Genomic DNA, 15,386 nt, shown 5'->3' on the forward strand with positions numbered 1-15,386 from the left:
TGGCTGTGGGCCTGCAGTCCTGGGATTGTCTGGAAGGGCTGGGGCCGGGCCCCTCTCCCCCTGGCCCCGACTGCCTTTCGTCACCCCATCCCACAGAGCAGATGGAACGGAACCAAAACAGCCCAGGACAGGCCACTTCTTGTCGAGGCGGCCGTTGGGGTGGCGGGCCCGGCTGGGGAAGGATGGATGCTTCCTCTGGTGGTACTTCCTAGAAGAAGAGGAGGAGGAGGAGGAGGAGAAGGAGGAAGAAGAAGAGGAGGAGGAGGAGGCGGCTTTTTAGGGAGACTTTGGAAGAAAATGGAGGGAGGACAAATTGCAGGCACCATCAAGGCCCGATGAAGTCAGATGGGAATGTTTTTCTTTATCTGGGCTCGAGGCTGGATGAAGTACAGGCCTCCTTGCCTCCACCAGCCCCCTCACCTGTCCTATACCCACCTAACCCCTGCCCCCACACCTGGCCATCACTGTATTTAGCATCTATGAAAGCCAGGCCGAAGCCCCCCAACCGTGGCTCCTCTGCCCCAGGGTCTCCTCGCAGAGGGAGCTGAGCATCTGGGCATCAGGCACTGCCTAGGCTGGGGGCAAGGAGGGGGAATCCCCTGGCAGTGCCAACTGGCTGGGCTCGGGGCTCAGGGCCCGGGGCCTCTCACCTCCAAGGAGATGAATAAATGGAGATGGGCTCCTGGCAGAGCCCCACCCCGCCCCCAGTTCTCGTTCCCTCAGAGGTTGCATCAGGTGGGCCTGTGGGCTGGAGAATGGGTCTGGAAGTTGGAAATTCCCAAGGGAAGGAAGTTTTTCTTTGCCTTGGTCCTTTGTGCCAAATAATTATGGCATGTATTAAGCCCTGTCTCCCTGAGCTCAGCACAGGGGAAGATGCAAGAAAATCAGATCGGACAGAGTCCCTGTCCAATGAGAGGACTCACGATCTATGAGAAGGAAAGAGAGCAGGGATTTTATCGCCATTTAACAGATGAGGAAACAGAGGCTCAGAGAAGGGAAGAGACTTGCCAAAGGGCCCACACCACAGGCCTGTGGAAGAATTGGGATTAGAGTCTGGGTCTTCTGCTTCCCATTCTCACTGCGCTTTTCCTACTAACCCATGATCAGTGGGACTAGTTCTGTCAGCACGTAACCCCTTGAGATTTGAGGGGAAAGCTATTGGAGCCGGGACAAATTATTGGCATCCACGGGGCTGGTTTAGCATGAGGAGAGAGAAGAAAAGCATTAGACTCGCCCATCCCTCGCCCCTCTCCCTGGAGGCCTCTCCCTGCTTGTGAAACCCTAGAGCCAATAGCCCCCCTCCCCCTCTGTCAATACTGATGGCCCAGGCCTGGGCCCACTGGCCCCTCAGACCCATAGCTCTGGCCTGATTCCTGTTGAAATAGATGGAGAGCAGACAGAGACCCGAGTGGAGATGAGCAAGGCAGCGAGAGGGTCAGGCATGATGGGAAAAGCCCATTTCTGGGGCTCCAGCCCAGCCTGGGAGGTAGCATCATTGGGGTCTCCTCCTGGATGCCCCCCGCCCTCCCTCCCGGGACAGAACATGCCCACCAGAGGCCTCCTACCCTATCTTGGATCTAGTTATGGGGGGCGGAGGTTCCCCTCGGCCGAGTCCCCACGAGCGGCCGGGCACGCCCCTCGGCTGAGATCCCGCACCCCGGGAATCTGGAACCGGGCTGTCCCCTCCCAGGCCTGAGGCGCATGGCGGGCACGGAGCTGGCCGGGCTCCTGGCCCGCGTGGAGGGGGCCATCCGCGACTACTCGGAGGAGCTGGTGCAGCAGCTGGCCCGGCGCGACGAGCTGGAGTTCGAGAAGGAGGTGAAGAACTCGTTCATCACCGCGCTCATGGAGGTGCAGAACAAGCAGAAGGAGCAGAGGGAGTTGATGAAGAAGCGGCGGAAAGAGAAGGGGCTGAGCCTGCAGAGCGGCGGTCGGATAGAGAAGGGCGGACAGATGCCCCTCAAGGTAGGCGTTCGGCCCCCGCCCCAGCCGTCGCTCCACTTGGGGGCTTCCCAGGGCCGAGGCCAGTGGGTCCCCCACACGTCCAGTCGGCTGGGGCATCGTGCGGGGGGACGATCCAGGGATGAGGGAGCATCTGAAGGGAGGCCTCAGGTCTGCAAGCTCCACTCTGAGACCCTCTTCCAGATGGGAATGGGGGATGGTTCCTGTAGACCATTAGCCGGGGGGTGGGGAGCTGGGTGAGGCAGGTTACCGTTGGCTTCCCGGCTTGGGGTTTGACCAAGTGGCTACCAAGCCCTGGGCACACTGATGGAGCAGGGGCTTCTGCGCTTGTTTCCTGCCCTCGTCCAGCCAGCATCCTATATGCCTCTATTTGGCCTTTTTCTGTCCCCGCTCCCCATCTTGACAGCTGAAGTGAGGTGAACTTGGGGTCTGGGGAGTTCCTGGGGGACTCATGTCCACCCTGAGGATCTCAAGCAGAGCTGGTTGGTATCTGAGGCCCCTCCTCCGTGTTCCCTTGCTGGGGCCTTGGGGCCAACCCCAAAGTCTAGGCAAGCTGGCGGCCAGGCAGAGAGGCAGCTCAGAGCTGCCGGGACCCCCCGGGCAGAAGCTGTCAATCACCAGGCTCTCGACCAGTCCGGAGACCAGTTTGGGGACCCGATTCTGTGGAAAAATTAGTACATCTGCCTGACCACAGGGATAGGAGGGTGAGGTCGAGCCTCTTCTCTCCCCAGCGCTTCAGCATGGAGGGCATCTCCAGTATTCTGCAGACGGGCATCCGGCAGACCTTTGGCAATTCTGGAACCGACAAACAGGTATGGGGGGGCCTGCCCCTTGCCCCCTCCATCCCCTTCCCTCCAACTTCCCTCTTCATTAAGGCCTCAAGATTGATTATTCAGTGGGGACCACCTCTCCCCCATCACCCCCTCCACACCCAGCTCAGCGCTAGGCCCCACACTAAAAACAGAGGTTGGTCCAGCCCCTACCCAACACAGTTACAATCTAAACCCACCGCCCAAACAATCCCAGGCCTCAGGTCTGAGGAATGAGGCTCTGGGCAAGGACAGATTTTTCACGTAAATGGAAACGTGTCTGACACTTCAGAAGTGTCCTCCTTCAGGCTGCCACGGCAGCTCGCTGCCATTAATCATGGCATTGCTGAGACCCAGGTAAGAGAGGCGAGAGATGTGCTGGGATATGTGAGATAACTTTGCTGGCCGAGAGAGTCTCTTGCGAAGCTTATCTGCAGAGACGCCACCAACACGGGGAAAGGCAGAAGCGTGGCCCGGGGAGAAGCCAACTGTGACTTTCTAGGTGGTTCTGGGGGAGTTTCGCTGGAAGCAATAGGATTAATGAGCCCCACAAATGCAAGGCTGGGAGGGATGCGTAACCAAAGAGGGTCTGAGGGTCAGAGTGGGCTACAAGCTGTGCATCAGTCATCCCTGGAGTTAGTTACTGCCAAAGTGAGCGTGGCGCAGAAGTGTAGAAATAAGACTACACTATACAGAACCCTGAGAATGGGGATTTCCCCCCACCTCATATCTTAAATGTTGGTCCAAGTGGGGGGACAAAAGTGGGGGTGTGAATCAGGGCCATCGCCCGGGTGGTTCAGCTGGTCAATGAGCCGGCCCACTCTTTGGGGAGGGAACTCATGCTGGTGGTTCCCATGGAAAGGAGAATGGGGACATGGGACAGGAGAACATGGAGGAGGAGAAGGGCCTCTCGGGAAAGTTGGCCTCCATCCTGTCCACCAATTAGTTAGCGAGGTAATACGGTGCCAAAGAGGGAAGAACTGGGGGCCCCCGGTTAGAGGTCTGGAATGATCGGAGGGGCTATGGGGGTGGGAGTCGGGGAGGGAGAATTGGGTTAGGGTCGTGCAGATGGAAGGGCGGATCTGTAGGGGAAAAGGGTGAATGCCGACTGGCCGAGGTGGCCCAGAGGCCTCCGGGTGACCAGCATGGGGAGCCAATCCAGCTTCCAGGGCAGCTTTCCCACCAGCCAGGAAACAGGCCCCCTCCTCCTACCCACTCCCCCTTCCCACCCGGCTCCACCATTCGGGACCAGGGGACTGTGGCAGCCCACCTCGGTCCCTTCACTTCAGACCCTCTCCCCCCAGGGATATCCACAGGTCCAGGCCTGTCACCGCTCAGGGCTGGGGAGGAAGGCGACCTGATGTTCTGCGGGCCATAGCCCCCACAGAATGCTTCAGACCTGAACTCCCTCCAGAAGCCTAGGCCTCTGCCCGGTGGGCCACAATCAATCAGTCAATCAATCAATCATATTTATTGAGTGCTTACTGTGTGCAGAGCACTGTACTAAGCACTTGGGAAGACAAGTTGGCAACATATAGAGATGGTCCCTACCCAACAGTGGGCTCACAGCGAGCGAGGGGCTACACTGATTGAGGGGCTGCACTGAGTGAGGGAATGCCCTGAGCAAGGGACCAGTGGACCCTTTCCACACTTGGTGGGCAAGAAATTGACCATGAGAGTGACCAGGTGGCCTGGCTTCCAGCTGGCTGTGGGTTCAGGGGTTGCGTGCATGCACGCACGCACCCAGCTCTCCCAGCCGGCCCAGGGAGGAAGCAAGAGGGGGTAACTGCTGGGGGTGGGGTGGCTGTCCAAGTCCTGCAGGGGGAAATAATAATATTTGTTAAGTGCTTACTACATGCCAAGCACTGCTCTAAGCACTGGGGTAGACACAAGGTAATCAGGTTTTCCCACATGGGGCTCACAGTCTTCATCCCCATTTTACGGATGAGATAACTGAGGCCTAGAGAAGTTCAGTGGCTTGCCCAAGGTCACACAGCAGACAAGTGGTGGGGTCGGGATTAGAGCCCACGTCCTCTGACGCCCAAACCTGTGGTCTTTCCACTAAGCCACGCTGCTTCTATAGGAAGCCCCGGCCCCTAGTCTTCCTTCTGCCAGCCTGTGGAAGGAACCCAGATAAGAAATCACATTAAATGAAGCCAGATTGACTTGTGATGCCCCGAGGCTTCAATCCCCACCCAGGGCCGACGGGGAGCAGCTATTTGGGGCTGTTCTCCGTCCTGGTCTATAGTGGCTGCAGGCTGGAGCCGAGCCCCCAGCCCTGGTGTGTACCGGGTGGTGGTAGAAGGGTTTGAGAACAGTCAGATCCCCCAAGAGAGCCACACGTCCTCAAAAGGCACCTGGAAGGCCCCCCCCCAACCCCTGAGGAGCAAGGCTGACCCTGCCCTAACAGCCTGTCTGCTTCCTTCCTTCTTGCCTGCCTTCCTGCTTTTCTCCTTGGCTTCCTTCCTCCAGTACCTGAACACAGTCATCCCCTACGAGAAGAAAGGCTCACCGCCCTCCGTGGAGGACCTGCAGATGCTGACCAACAGTGAGTGGCCCCTCCCCTAGCCAGCTGGACCACCCTGGGCCCTCTGCCCAGCCCCTAACGCTATTCCCAAACTCACAACTTTCCCAGGAGACCGGCCTGTGATGACCAGTCGGGCATCTCCCCAGGCCATTCATTCATTCAAACGTATTTATTGAGCACTTACTGTGCATGGTGGTGATGGTGGGGGCGGGGTTGGCTCAAGGCCTTCTCCCCTTTGCTCAGAAGGGAGACAGAGATGGACGCCCGGGACAATTTGGGGGCTCCCCCATCTCCCTGGAAAACAGCGCCGCAGAGGCTGACCTCAGCGGGCATCAAGGACGGAGCCGGGGGCATCGGTGGGGTGGGAGCCCTGCGGTCGGGGCTGCGGTCAGGCACGTGAAAGTGGCCAGGACCGAATCCCGAGGTCAGGCCGCATCCAGCGAGGTGGGATGGGTGGGGCCAGAGACCAATCCCAGTCCCAAAACAGTAGACCTCACCTCCTGGATTCAAATTGGCTTTTCGTTTCTCAGCGCACCACCTTTCCCACCCCCTTCTTTTAAACACCCTAAATTAACCTGTCGACTTACCCACCAGCGTTCTTCAAAGCCCTGCTGGGCGGCGTTGAGCAAGTCACTCAACCTCTCTGGGCCTCGGTTTTGTCACCTGTAAGCTGGGGATAATATTTCCAGCCTGTCCCTCCTTCCCAAGGATGTTGGGATAAAATGGGATAGCTGATGGGAACGTGCGGCAGGGAATATAAACGTTGGACTGGTGAAAGGCGGGGGTCTCAGTGACACCCTCAAAAGAGTTTACCGATAGATGGGCACCAAAAACAATAATTGACAGTATCAAGGCTCCCAGCCCCGCTAGACTCTGCCCCCCAACCCTATTTCATTCATTCATTCATTTCATTCAATCGTATTTATTGAGCGCTTACTGTGTGCAGAGCACTGTACTAAGCGCTTGGGAAGGACAAGTTGGCAACATATAGAGATGTTTTCAGTCCCAAACTCAGCCCTCCTCCTGCCTCCTGCCCACCCCCACCCCCAGGCCGGAGTCTGGGAGCTGGGTGAGATTTTAAGAACATGGCCCAGTAAAACCAGTCCCGCTGGGGGTTGGGGCCCTGCTAACAGCTAAGGGGGGCAGGGAGAGGAGGTGGTTTCATCCATTTATTCATTCAGTCGTATTTATTGAGCGCTTTCTGTGTGCAGAGCACTGTATAAGCGCTTGAGAAGTACAAGTTGGCAACGGGTTTCGAGTCCAACACCCTCAGTATGAGGCGATTAGTTCTCCCTGGAGCTTCTTCTCCGGGCAGGATGCTCAAAGGACTGTGAGAAGCGGAGAGCATTCTCATCCCTGCCCCCCCAGCTCGGCTTGCTGCCCCCCAGGGATGCAGAAGGCTTCCAGCCAGGGTCCCGGGGCTTCAGGTGGGCTCAGCCTCCCCCAGACTGCCGTGGCTTCTGGGATTTCATTCATTCATTCAATCAATCGCATTTATTGAGCGCTTACTGTGTGCAGAACACCGTACTAAGCACTTGGGAAGTACAAGTTGGATGGAGGCTGAGACCCGCTCCCTTTGGAGGGGGTGGGCGAGGGGCGTCTGTCTTCCCAAGAGTCACCAGGCCTGCCTCAATGCTTCCCCCTTCTAGACTGTGAGCCCGCCGTTGGGTAGGGGCCGTCTCTATATGTTGCCAACTTGGACTTCCCAAGCGCTTAGTACAGCGCTCGGCACACAGTAAGCGCTCAATAAATACAATTGAATGAGTGAATGAATGCTGCTTCTGCTTCCCCAGTTCTCTTTGCCATGAAGGAGGACAACGAGAAGGTGCCAACGTTGCTAACGGACTACATCCTAAAAGGTAAGACCCCGGAGCCCCCCAGCTCAGCCTCCCAGCCGTGGTGGCAAAGTCTGCGACGGGGTCAGGCTTTGGAGGAAAGGCCTTGGGGTAGCTGGGAGTGGAAAAGAGAAGGACTTGAGGTCATCTGCGAAAAGACGCAAGTATTTGAGTGGTAAAGATGAAGGGTGGGGCCTGTGCTGCAGCAAGAAGGATGCGGGTCCGACATTGGGAAGAATCCGAACACCCGGAGTGGTGATGAGCAGGGTAGACCCCGGGTTGTTACGGCACCCCTCCTCCCGGTCTCCCCTGCCCCTCACCCCCACCCCGTTGTCTCTTTCAGTGCTCTGCCCCACCTAACCCTGACTCCCTCAGCCACCCAGCTGCCGGCCTGCCCGGGCGGGTGAGAGTCCTTCCACTGCGGGGACCGCATGACACCTCGTAACCTCCAACGTGTGTATTTCAGCGTGTATAGCGTACGCATAACGGATTAAACATGAGCAGACCGGGGCCTCAGCTGTCGGCTTCTAGTCCTAGTAATCATGGGAGATGCATGAATGCAGGGGCCCGGGGGGGCCGGGCTGGCTGGGGGCACGGGCCCCTGCCCCCATTCCCGCCCCCCGGGGCGGGCGGGGAGGGAAGCGGGCGCTTTTACCACTGACGGAGCAGCTCTGGCTCCAGCTCTCAAGAACAGGCCCCGCTCGCTCTGAGACTAATTTTGAAATAAACTTTCATTTAATTAATGCCTGGTGGTGCTCTGTCCGGGAAGGCAGCTGGCGGGGCTCCCTCCGGCCTCCACCCTGTGTCTCCGGGGCCCAGTGTGCCTCGGTCTCTCCCAGGCTGACCGGAACCTGGTCTGGACCGGGCATCTGGCCACCCCTCAACCGTGACACAGATGCACAACACACCCACTTGATGGGCAACCAGCCGGGGGGCTTTGGCAACGGCTGAGCCCCGTCTACCAGCTCCCCGGGCACGGTCAGCTCCGGGTACTACCCTCGGGGGGACGGGACTACAGCTGGATGCCACACCTATCTATGCAGACATTTCTGTTTGGATGTCTCCTGGGCCAGCCAGGGATCTCGCAGCCTCTTGGCAGGGGCGAGGGGACACGGGGCCCGCTATCAGCAGGTCCCCAGCCTTAAGCTTCCCGTCGGTCACTGCTGACCGGTGACCTCCCGGGGCCGAACTCTCCGTTCCTGGCTAGCAAGGAAGGGGGGTCAGTGGGGTGGTCAGGGAACTGTGAGCCCTGAAACCCTGTTTTTAAGCGGCTGTCTGGTTGACCGTGGGGCGAAGAGCCCGGGCAGGCGGGCAGGTTTACCAGCCTCTGTTGCATCCAATGGGATAAGTGGAACCACATGGGGGCGCCTTCAGGCCACGGCCTGGCCAGTCGGGGGGGGCTCCGGATTTCAGGCGGGCGCGGGGGTGACCTGAAATGCAACCGAGCCCGGGGACTCCGGCTGGCATTTTGATAATTGCTTCGCCCGCAAAGATCCGACACGCATAGGCAGCCCAAACACACACTCACGCATCCCCAACACGTGCATGCTACCATGCCAACCTGCAAATACCCGCCCCCCCCCCAAGAAGGCTTTGATACCCACACGTGTGCTTCCATCCGTAGTGAGTAGAGGGGTCTCCCGGTGCTCAAAACGACGGAAACAACGGCCCCTCTCCCAGTGGCCCAGAGAAAGGTGGTCCAGGTGACCGGTCCGCTAGCCCTGCCCCTCCCCGGGCACCCGCAGAGGGGAGTCCAGCCAGGGTCCACATCGCCGGGCGTAGCATAACAGGGTTAAGGGAGCTCAGGGGTTTCCGGCCTCATCACCCGGCCGGCGTGGAGGGTGGAGACAGGGACAAACCCCCGGTGTAGCTCGGGCCCGGGAGCCCAGAGACCGGGGTTCAAATTCCGACTCTGTCCGGAACCTGCTGTGGGAGCCCAGGTGTGTTGTTTAACCTTTCTGGGCCGGTTTCCTCCGGTACGAAATAAGAATGGCTCCTGGCCTCTCCTTCCCTCCCTTCCCCCCGCAGGGCAGCTTGGGATCTGAGGAGAGCAGGCAGAGGGACAAAGAGCTTGAGAACGAGGGCGAGATCCGGAATAAGGTTTACTGAAAAGTGTCCTCCATGTTTGGGGCGTTTGTTGGCTGCATCTGGGGAAGATGGCGTACCGTGGGGGTTGGGGGGTCGGGGGGCAGGACGTCAGGTCTGTCTGGAGCTGGTGGGAAGAAGGGTCGGGTGCAGTGGAGGTGTCAGACCCGGGGACCAGAATCGGGAAAGGGAACGTCTTCTCCCACGGCACGTTGCAAAATTCGCACTTCAAACCCGCCAGCCACGAACTCTGGCTGCCCAAGGAAGTAAAAAAGATCGTTTGGGTCACCCAGGTTATAAATAAGGTTATCTGTGTCTCAAAAAAATCCCTATTAAAACATTAAATATCTGCTCGCTTGGGGGAGAAATACATTCAAGTGCCCGTCAGAGACCGCCAGGGTGGGGCTCCCCGCCGTGCTCTCCCCCAGCGGGCCGAGTCGGGGTGCTGTCCCGGAGTCGTTGCTGGCGAACGAAGGGTTCCGTGCCCCGGGTCCCCCCAGTTCCTTCTGGGCCTCCCCCGCGAGAGCCCCACCAGGCCCAGTCCTGGCGGCAGCCCGGGGTGGGAGGCACGGGGACGGAGGGCTGGCATCCGGTGGAGAAGCACAGTTCCCGGGGGAAAGGGGGCTCTTAGTCTCCCCTGCCTCCGCCACCCTTGGTGGAGGGGATTCCCCAACCTCTGGCTGCATCTGAGACATGGGCAGGAGAGGCCCTTGGCCTGAAGTCCCAGGCTGGACCAGGGTCCGGGGCGAGGGCCCGAGGGCAAGGGGGCTGGTGGGCCCCCAGGGGCGTGCCCCCTCCGGGCTGGGACTCCGAGATTGAGAACTCTCATGGTGGAGATGGTCTGAGGCGGTGTATGGTTGGTGTTGCCCGTCCCGCTGGGTTCCCCACTTGGTGCCGGTGCCCAAGGAACCCCTGGCACTCCGAGTCCGCATTCTTACTGACATCTGGGCAAGGCCGGGGGTCGCCGTTGGGGCCGCAGAGGGGCTGGGGAGCCTAGTCCACGTGCCAGCGGAGGGGAAAGAAGCCAGCCCCTGGGGGTTTCTCAAAGGTCTGGCACAGCCTTCAACCTCTCCCCCGCCCCAATCCGGGCCCTCCCTTGCAGGCCCCTCGCGTCCTTCGCTCGGATATCCTGAACGGGATTCCTCTCGTCTAGGAATTCCCGGCTGAGGGAGGGCGGGGCCCTGGGGTGTGCTCCCCTTCGCAGTCAGGCCACCCGGGCCCCAGACCCTCGCCCTCTGCCCCCCGACCCGGCCTCAGGGGCGCCGCTACTCCAAAGAGTCACTGTGCTCCAGGCCCAGGTCGCCCACGTTCGTGGTCTGCAGCTCGTCCGCCTCGTCCTCCAGCTCCTCCTCCAGTTCCTCCTCCTCCTCTTCCTCCTCCTCCATCTCCTCCTCCTCCTCCTCCTCCTCTTCCTCCTCCTCCTCCTCCTCCTCCGTCCCGTCCAGCGAGTCCTCGTGGGCCGCCATCATCGCCTGCTGCATCGCCATGGTGGCACCATCGGAGGAGAGGGGCTGCAGGCCGTCCAAGCTGATGGAGCCTGAGGTGGGACAAAGGGCCGGTGGTCAGCCCTGGGGGACCCGGGGGGGGTCTGGGGGGGTCGGGAGGACACGGCTAAACCCTAGGGAGAGCGGAGAGCTGCGGCTGGGTGGGGAACACCTAGCTGATTTGCCTCGTCTCTCCCTCTCCCTGCACTCTTACCCTCCCCCTCCCTCTCTCCCGAATCCTACTAGTGGATCCCCACCTTCTCTGGGGAATGCCAGGCATGTGCACACAGAGAGACACATACACACCACCACATTCACACTCACATCCCCAGCTCTTTGTACCTGCCCCTGAACACCCCTGTACACTGAACATAGACACAACTCCCACACTGCCCTGAACATGCAAGAGCATAACTGTATACATACACACCTCCCTGTATACACACACATCCAGACACACACAGCGCACGTGCACCCATCTCCACACAACCCCTCCCCGATATCTGCACACCCACCCAGATACATGCACAAACACAATTCTGTTTGCCCCGTCCATGTGGGCACCTCTGGCTAATGATAGAAATAATAATAATAACAATAACAATTGACTGTGGCACCTGTTAAGGGCTTACTATATGCCAAGCACGGAGCTAAGCACTTGGGTAGATGCAAAACAATCAGGTTGGACACAGTCCCTGTCCAATATGGGCTCTCCGTCTATGTAGTTGGGAGTATCCCCATTTCAGAGATGAGGAAACTGAGGTACAGAGAAGTTAAGGGACTTTCCCAAGGTCACCACACAGACCCGTTGTAAATAATAATGATGGCATTTGTTAAGCGCTTACTATGTGCAAAGCACTGTTCTAAGCGCTGGGGAGGATACAAGGTGATCAGAGTGTCCCACGGGGGGCTCCCAGTCTTCATCCCCATTTTATAGATGAGGTAACTGAGGTAAGAGAAGTGAAGTGACTTGCCCAAAGTCACACAGCTGATAAGAGGCGGAGCCGGGATTTGAACCTGTGACCTCTGACTCAGGGATTAGAACTCAGGTCCCCTGTCTCTCAGGCCTGGGCTTGTTTGTACATATTTGTTACTCCATTTATTTATTTATTTATTTTACCTGTACATATCTATTCTATTTATTTTATTTTGTTAGTATGTTTGGTTTTGTTCTCTGTCTCCCCCTTTTAGACTGTGAGCCCACTGTTGGGTAGGGACTGTCTCTAGATGTTGCCAACTTGTACTTTCCAAGCGCTTAGGACAGTGCTCTGCACACAGTAAGCGCTCAATAAATACGATTGATGATGATGATGATGGTGGGCTCTTTCCTTTAGGCCACGCTGCTTCCCTTTCTCTGGGAGAACTCTCCTGGATCAAGCTCTCCCCCTTCCCCTGGATCTCCCCCTTTTAGACTGTGAGCCCGCTGTTGGGTAGGGACCGTCTCTATATGTTGCCAACTTGTACTTCCCAAGCGCTTAGTACAGGGCTCTGCACACAGCAAGCGCTCAATAAATACGACTGAATGAATGAATGACAAGCTCTGATTCTTCCCAGGCCGGGGGCCAGGAGTGGGGACAGGGACAGTCATTGCTCCCCAGGCTTCCAGCTGGGCGTGCAGCCTGGGGTCCCAGGGCGTCCTCTGACACACGGGGTTGGGAAGCCAAGGCCCCTCCATCGCCCCGGCCCCGGCCCTGGGCACCCCCTTCCCCCTGCGGCCTGCCCCCCACCCCGAGACCCCGCCCTCACCATCAGGGTTAGTGCCCGGCGTACCCCCCTGCGGCTGCAGGACACCGGCGGCGATGGAGTTGGGCCAGAAGCGCTGCGTGGGCCGGTGCTGGGCCTTGATCTTCTTGGCCTTGGGTGCGGGGTCCGGGTTGCTGGCGTCCAGCATGGGCTGCAGAATGCGCCGCCGGGCATTGATGAACCTGCCGCCGCCGCCGGGGGAGAGGGGAGGGTGGGCGTACACACACACACATATACACACACACACCCTCCGGTCACTGGGGACTCGGGGGCAGCGGCCGGGTCCCCATTACACAGATGAGGAGGCCCCGGTGGCCCCGCCCCAAGGCCCACGGGATCCTCGCCCTCCATCCCCCGGTGACGGGGGAGGCCAAGCCGCCGGCCCTCCAGATTCCTGGAGGCGGGGGGGGTGTCATAATAAGAATAATGATGGTTATTTGCTAAGCGCTTACTATGTGCCAAGCACTGTTCCAAGCGCACCAATGACCTCTCGGGGCTTCTTCTCTCGGGGGTCCGCTCCTCCCCGCGGCCGGATTTCTGAGCTGTTGGGCAGTTCCCGGTGGGGTGAGGAGGTGGGAGGTGTATGTTGTGGGTGTTGGGGTGTGGGTGGGGGGTCGCGGAGGGGGCTGCAGCAGTACCCGCCGTTCCTAGGAGGGGCCGGCAGAGACTGGCAGTTAAACCCGACCGGTGGCGGGTTTCCTTTGGGCTATGGGTGGGCGGCGGGGTAGGGCCAGGCAGGGCAGCAAGGGGCTGGCAGAGCAAGGCTGCTCCGGTGGCTGCGGGCACAGAGTTGGGCGGGCCGTGGGGGACGGAGGGGAGAGGCCCGGCCCGCTCCATCCAGCTCTCTGCCCCGCGGGGACTCACCAGTTATTGACTTGCAGGAGGGTGAGGTTGGTCTGGGCCGCTATCTGCCTTTTCTCGTCCTCCGTGGGGTACGGGTGCTGGGAAAGGAAATACGGATCAGGGAAAGTCCGGCGGGGTGGGGATCGGGGCCCGGTCGGGGGGCGTTCTGGCGGAAACCATCCCCCCCACTCCCAAATAGTAATGATAGCATTTATTAAGCGCTTGCTATGTGCAAAGCACCGTTCTAAGTGCAGGGAAGGTTACAAGGTGATCAGGTTGTCCCTCCGGGGGCTCACAGTCTTCATCCCCATTTTACAGAAGAGGTGACTGAGGCACAGAGAAGTTAAGTGACTCTCCACAGAGGGAATCCCCAGGGAGTCCCCAGAGCAAGGTGGATGTGTGATCGGATATTAGGAGCAATGACTTTTGGCCCCGGGAGATAATAATAATAACAGTGATGGCATTTCTTAAGCACTTACTATGTGCCAAACACTGTTCTAAGGACTGGGGGAGGATACAAGGTGATCGTGTTGTCCCACGTGGGGCTCACAGTCTTCATCCCCATTTTCCAGTTGAGGTCACTGAGGCTCAGAGAAGTGAAGTGACTTGCCCAAAGTCACACAGCTGACAATTGGCAGAACCGGGATTTGAACCCATGACCTCTGACTCTCAAGCCCGGGCTCTTTTTACTGAGCCATACTGCCCCATCTTGCCCAAGCCCGGTGCTCTGGGGTGGACCATAACTGAGCTCCTGGGTTCATGAGAAGCAGCGTGGCTCAGTGGAAAGAGCCCGGGCTTTGGAGTCAGAGGTCGTGGGTTTAAATCCCGGCTCTGCCAATTGTCATTCATTCATTCATTCAATCGTATTTATTGAGCGCTTACTGTGCGCAGAGCACTGTGCTAAGCGCTTGGAAAGTACAAGTTGGTAACATATAGAGACGGTCCCTACCCAACAGTGGGCTCACAGTCTGAAAGGGGGAGACAGAGAACAAAACTTGGGCAAATCACTTAACTTCTCTGGGCCTCAGTTACCTCATCTGTAAAATGGGGATTAAAACTGTGAGCTCCACTTGGGACAACCTGATCACCTTTTAACCTCCCCAGCGCTTAGAACAGTGTTTTGCACATAGTAAGCGTTTAATAAATGCCATCATTATTATTATTATTATTATCTCTGCCCCTGCACCCCCTCCCCTGGAGGAGAGAAGTGGTGAGTGGGCTTGCTGGGTGCCACTCCAGACATGCCCTAGGCAAAAGAAGCTCCCTGAGGGCCAGAACTCGCCCTGGAGCCGGAGCCCAAGCTGGTGCCCAGGATAGAGCTGAAGTGGACCTGAGGCTGGTGCCCAGACCGGTGCCCAATCCTGCATCCAGGTTGGAACCCAGGTGGAAGCCAAGGCCGGAGCAGAGATCCTTCAGAGGTCCCCTCGGGCCGCGGACTCATCATCATCATCAATCGTATTTATTGAGCGCTTACTATGTGCAGAGCACTGTACTAAGCGCTTGGGAAGTCCAAATTGGCAACATATAGAGACAGTCCCTACCCAACAGTGGGCTCACAGTCTAAAAGGGGGAGACGGAGAACAAAACCAAACATACTAACAAAATAAAATAAATAGAATAGATATGTACAGGTAAAATAACTAACTAAATAAATAAATAGAGTAATGAATATGTACAAACATATATACATATATACAGGTACTGTGGGGAAGGGAAGGAGGTAAGATGGGGGGGATGGAGGGGGGATGAGGGGGAGAGGAAGGAAGGGGCTCAGTCTGGGAAGGCCTCCTGGAGGAGGTGAGCTCTCAGTAGGGCCTTGAAGGGAGGAAGAGAGCGAGCTTGGCTAGCTTTCTTTCAGTTTAGTGCATGCAGCACTAAACTGAAAGCCCACCGTGTGCAGATTACCGTTCTGGGGATCTAACTGACATAGAACGCTGTCCTGGGGCTCTACTGGGAACAGAGTGCTGCAGTAGATGCCTACCTTGAGCACAACACTTATATTGAGTCCCAACTGCATGTACAGCACTGTACTGAGCGCTTGTGGTACATCGGTTCACAACATCACTAAAATCTGCCCTTTCCTCTCCACCCAAACTGC

The 15,386-nt window shown here is 58.1% G+C and overlaps 2 protein-coding genes across 3 annotated transcripts in view; one reads left to right on the forward strand and one right to left on the reverse strand.

Moving 5' to 3' along the window:
• The window catches only part of FEZ1 (fasciculation and elongation protein zeta 1), a 56,728-nt gene extending 48,851 nt beyond the window's left edge, over positions 1-7,877 (forward strand). For both annotated transcript variants that reach the window (XM_038754765.1, XM_038754766.1), the window contains exons 6-10: positions 1,691-1,965; positions 2,694-2,774; positions 5,244-5,319; positions 7,092-7,157; positions 7,477-7,877. In XM_038754765.1, coding sequence (XP_038610693.1) covers positions 1,691-1,965; positions 2,694-2,774; positions 5,244-5,319; positions 7,092-7,157; positions 7,477-7,493 — 515 coding nt within the window. In that variant the 3' untranslated portion in view covers positions 7,494-7,877. The remainder of the gene's footprint in view (positions 1-1,690; positions 1,966-2,693; positions 2,775-5,243; positions 5,320-7,091; positions 7,158-7,476) is intronic.
• A 1,344-nt stretch (positions 7,878-9,221) lies between these two features.
• Positions 9,222-15,386, reverse strand: part of PKNOX2 (PBX/knotted 1 homeobox 2) — a 180,904-nt gene continuing 174,739 nt past the window's right edge. Inside the window, exons 10-12 of the mRNA XM_038753795.1 lie at positions 13,310-13,386; positions 12,449-12,627; positions 9,222-10,755 (exon numbers count right to left, since the gene is read on the reverse strand). Of these exons, the coding sequence (XP_038609723.1) occupies positions 10,484-10,755; positions 12,449-12,627; positions 13,310-13,386 (528 nt within the window). The 3' untranslated portion in view covers positions 9,222-10,483. The remainder of the gene's footprint in view (positions 10,756-12,448; positions 12,628-13,309; positions 13,387-15,386) is intronic.

Source organism: Tachyglossus aculeatus, chromosome 11 (assembly GCF_015852505.1).
Source record: "Tachyglossus aculeatus isolate mTacAcu1 chromosome 11, mTacAcu1.pri, whole genome shotgun sequence".
Taxonomy (NCBI): Eukaryota; Metazoa; Chordata; class Mammalia; order Monotremata; family Tachyglossidae; genus Tachyglossus; species Tachyglossus aculeatus.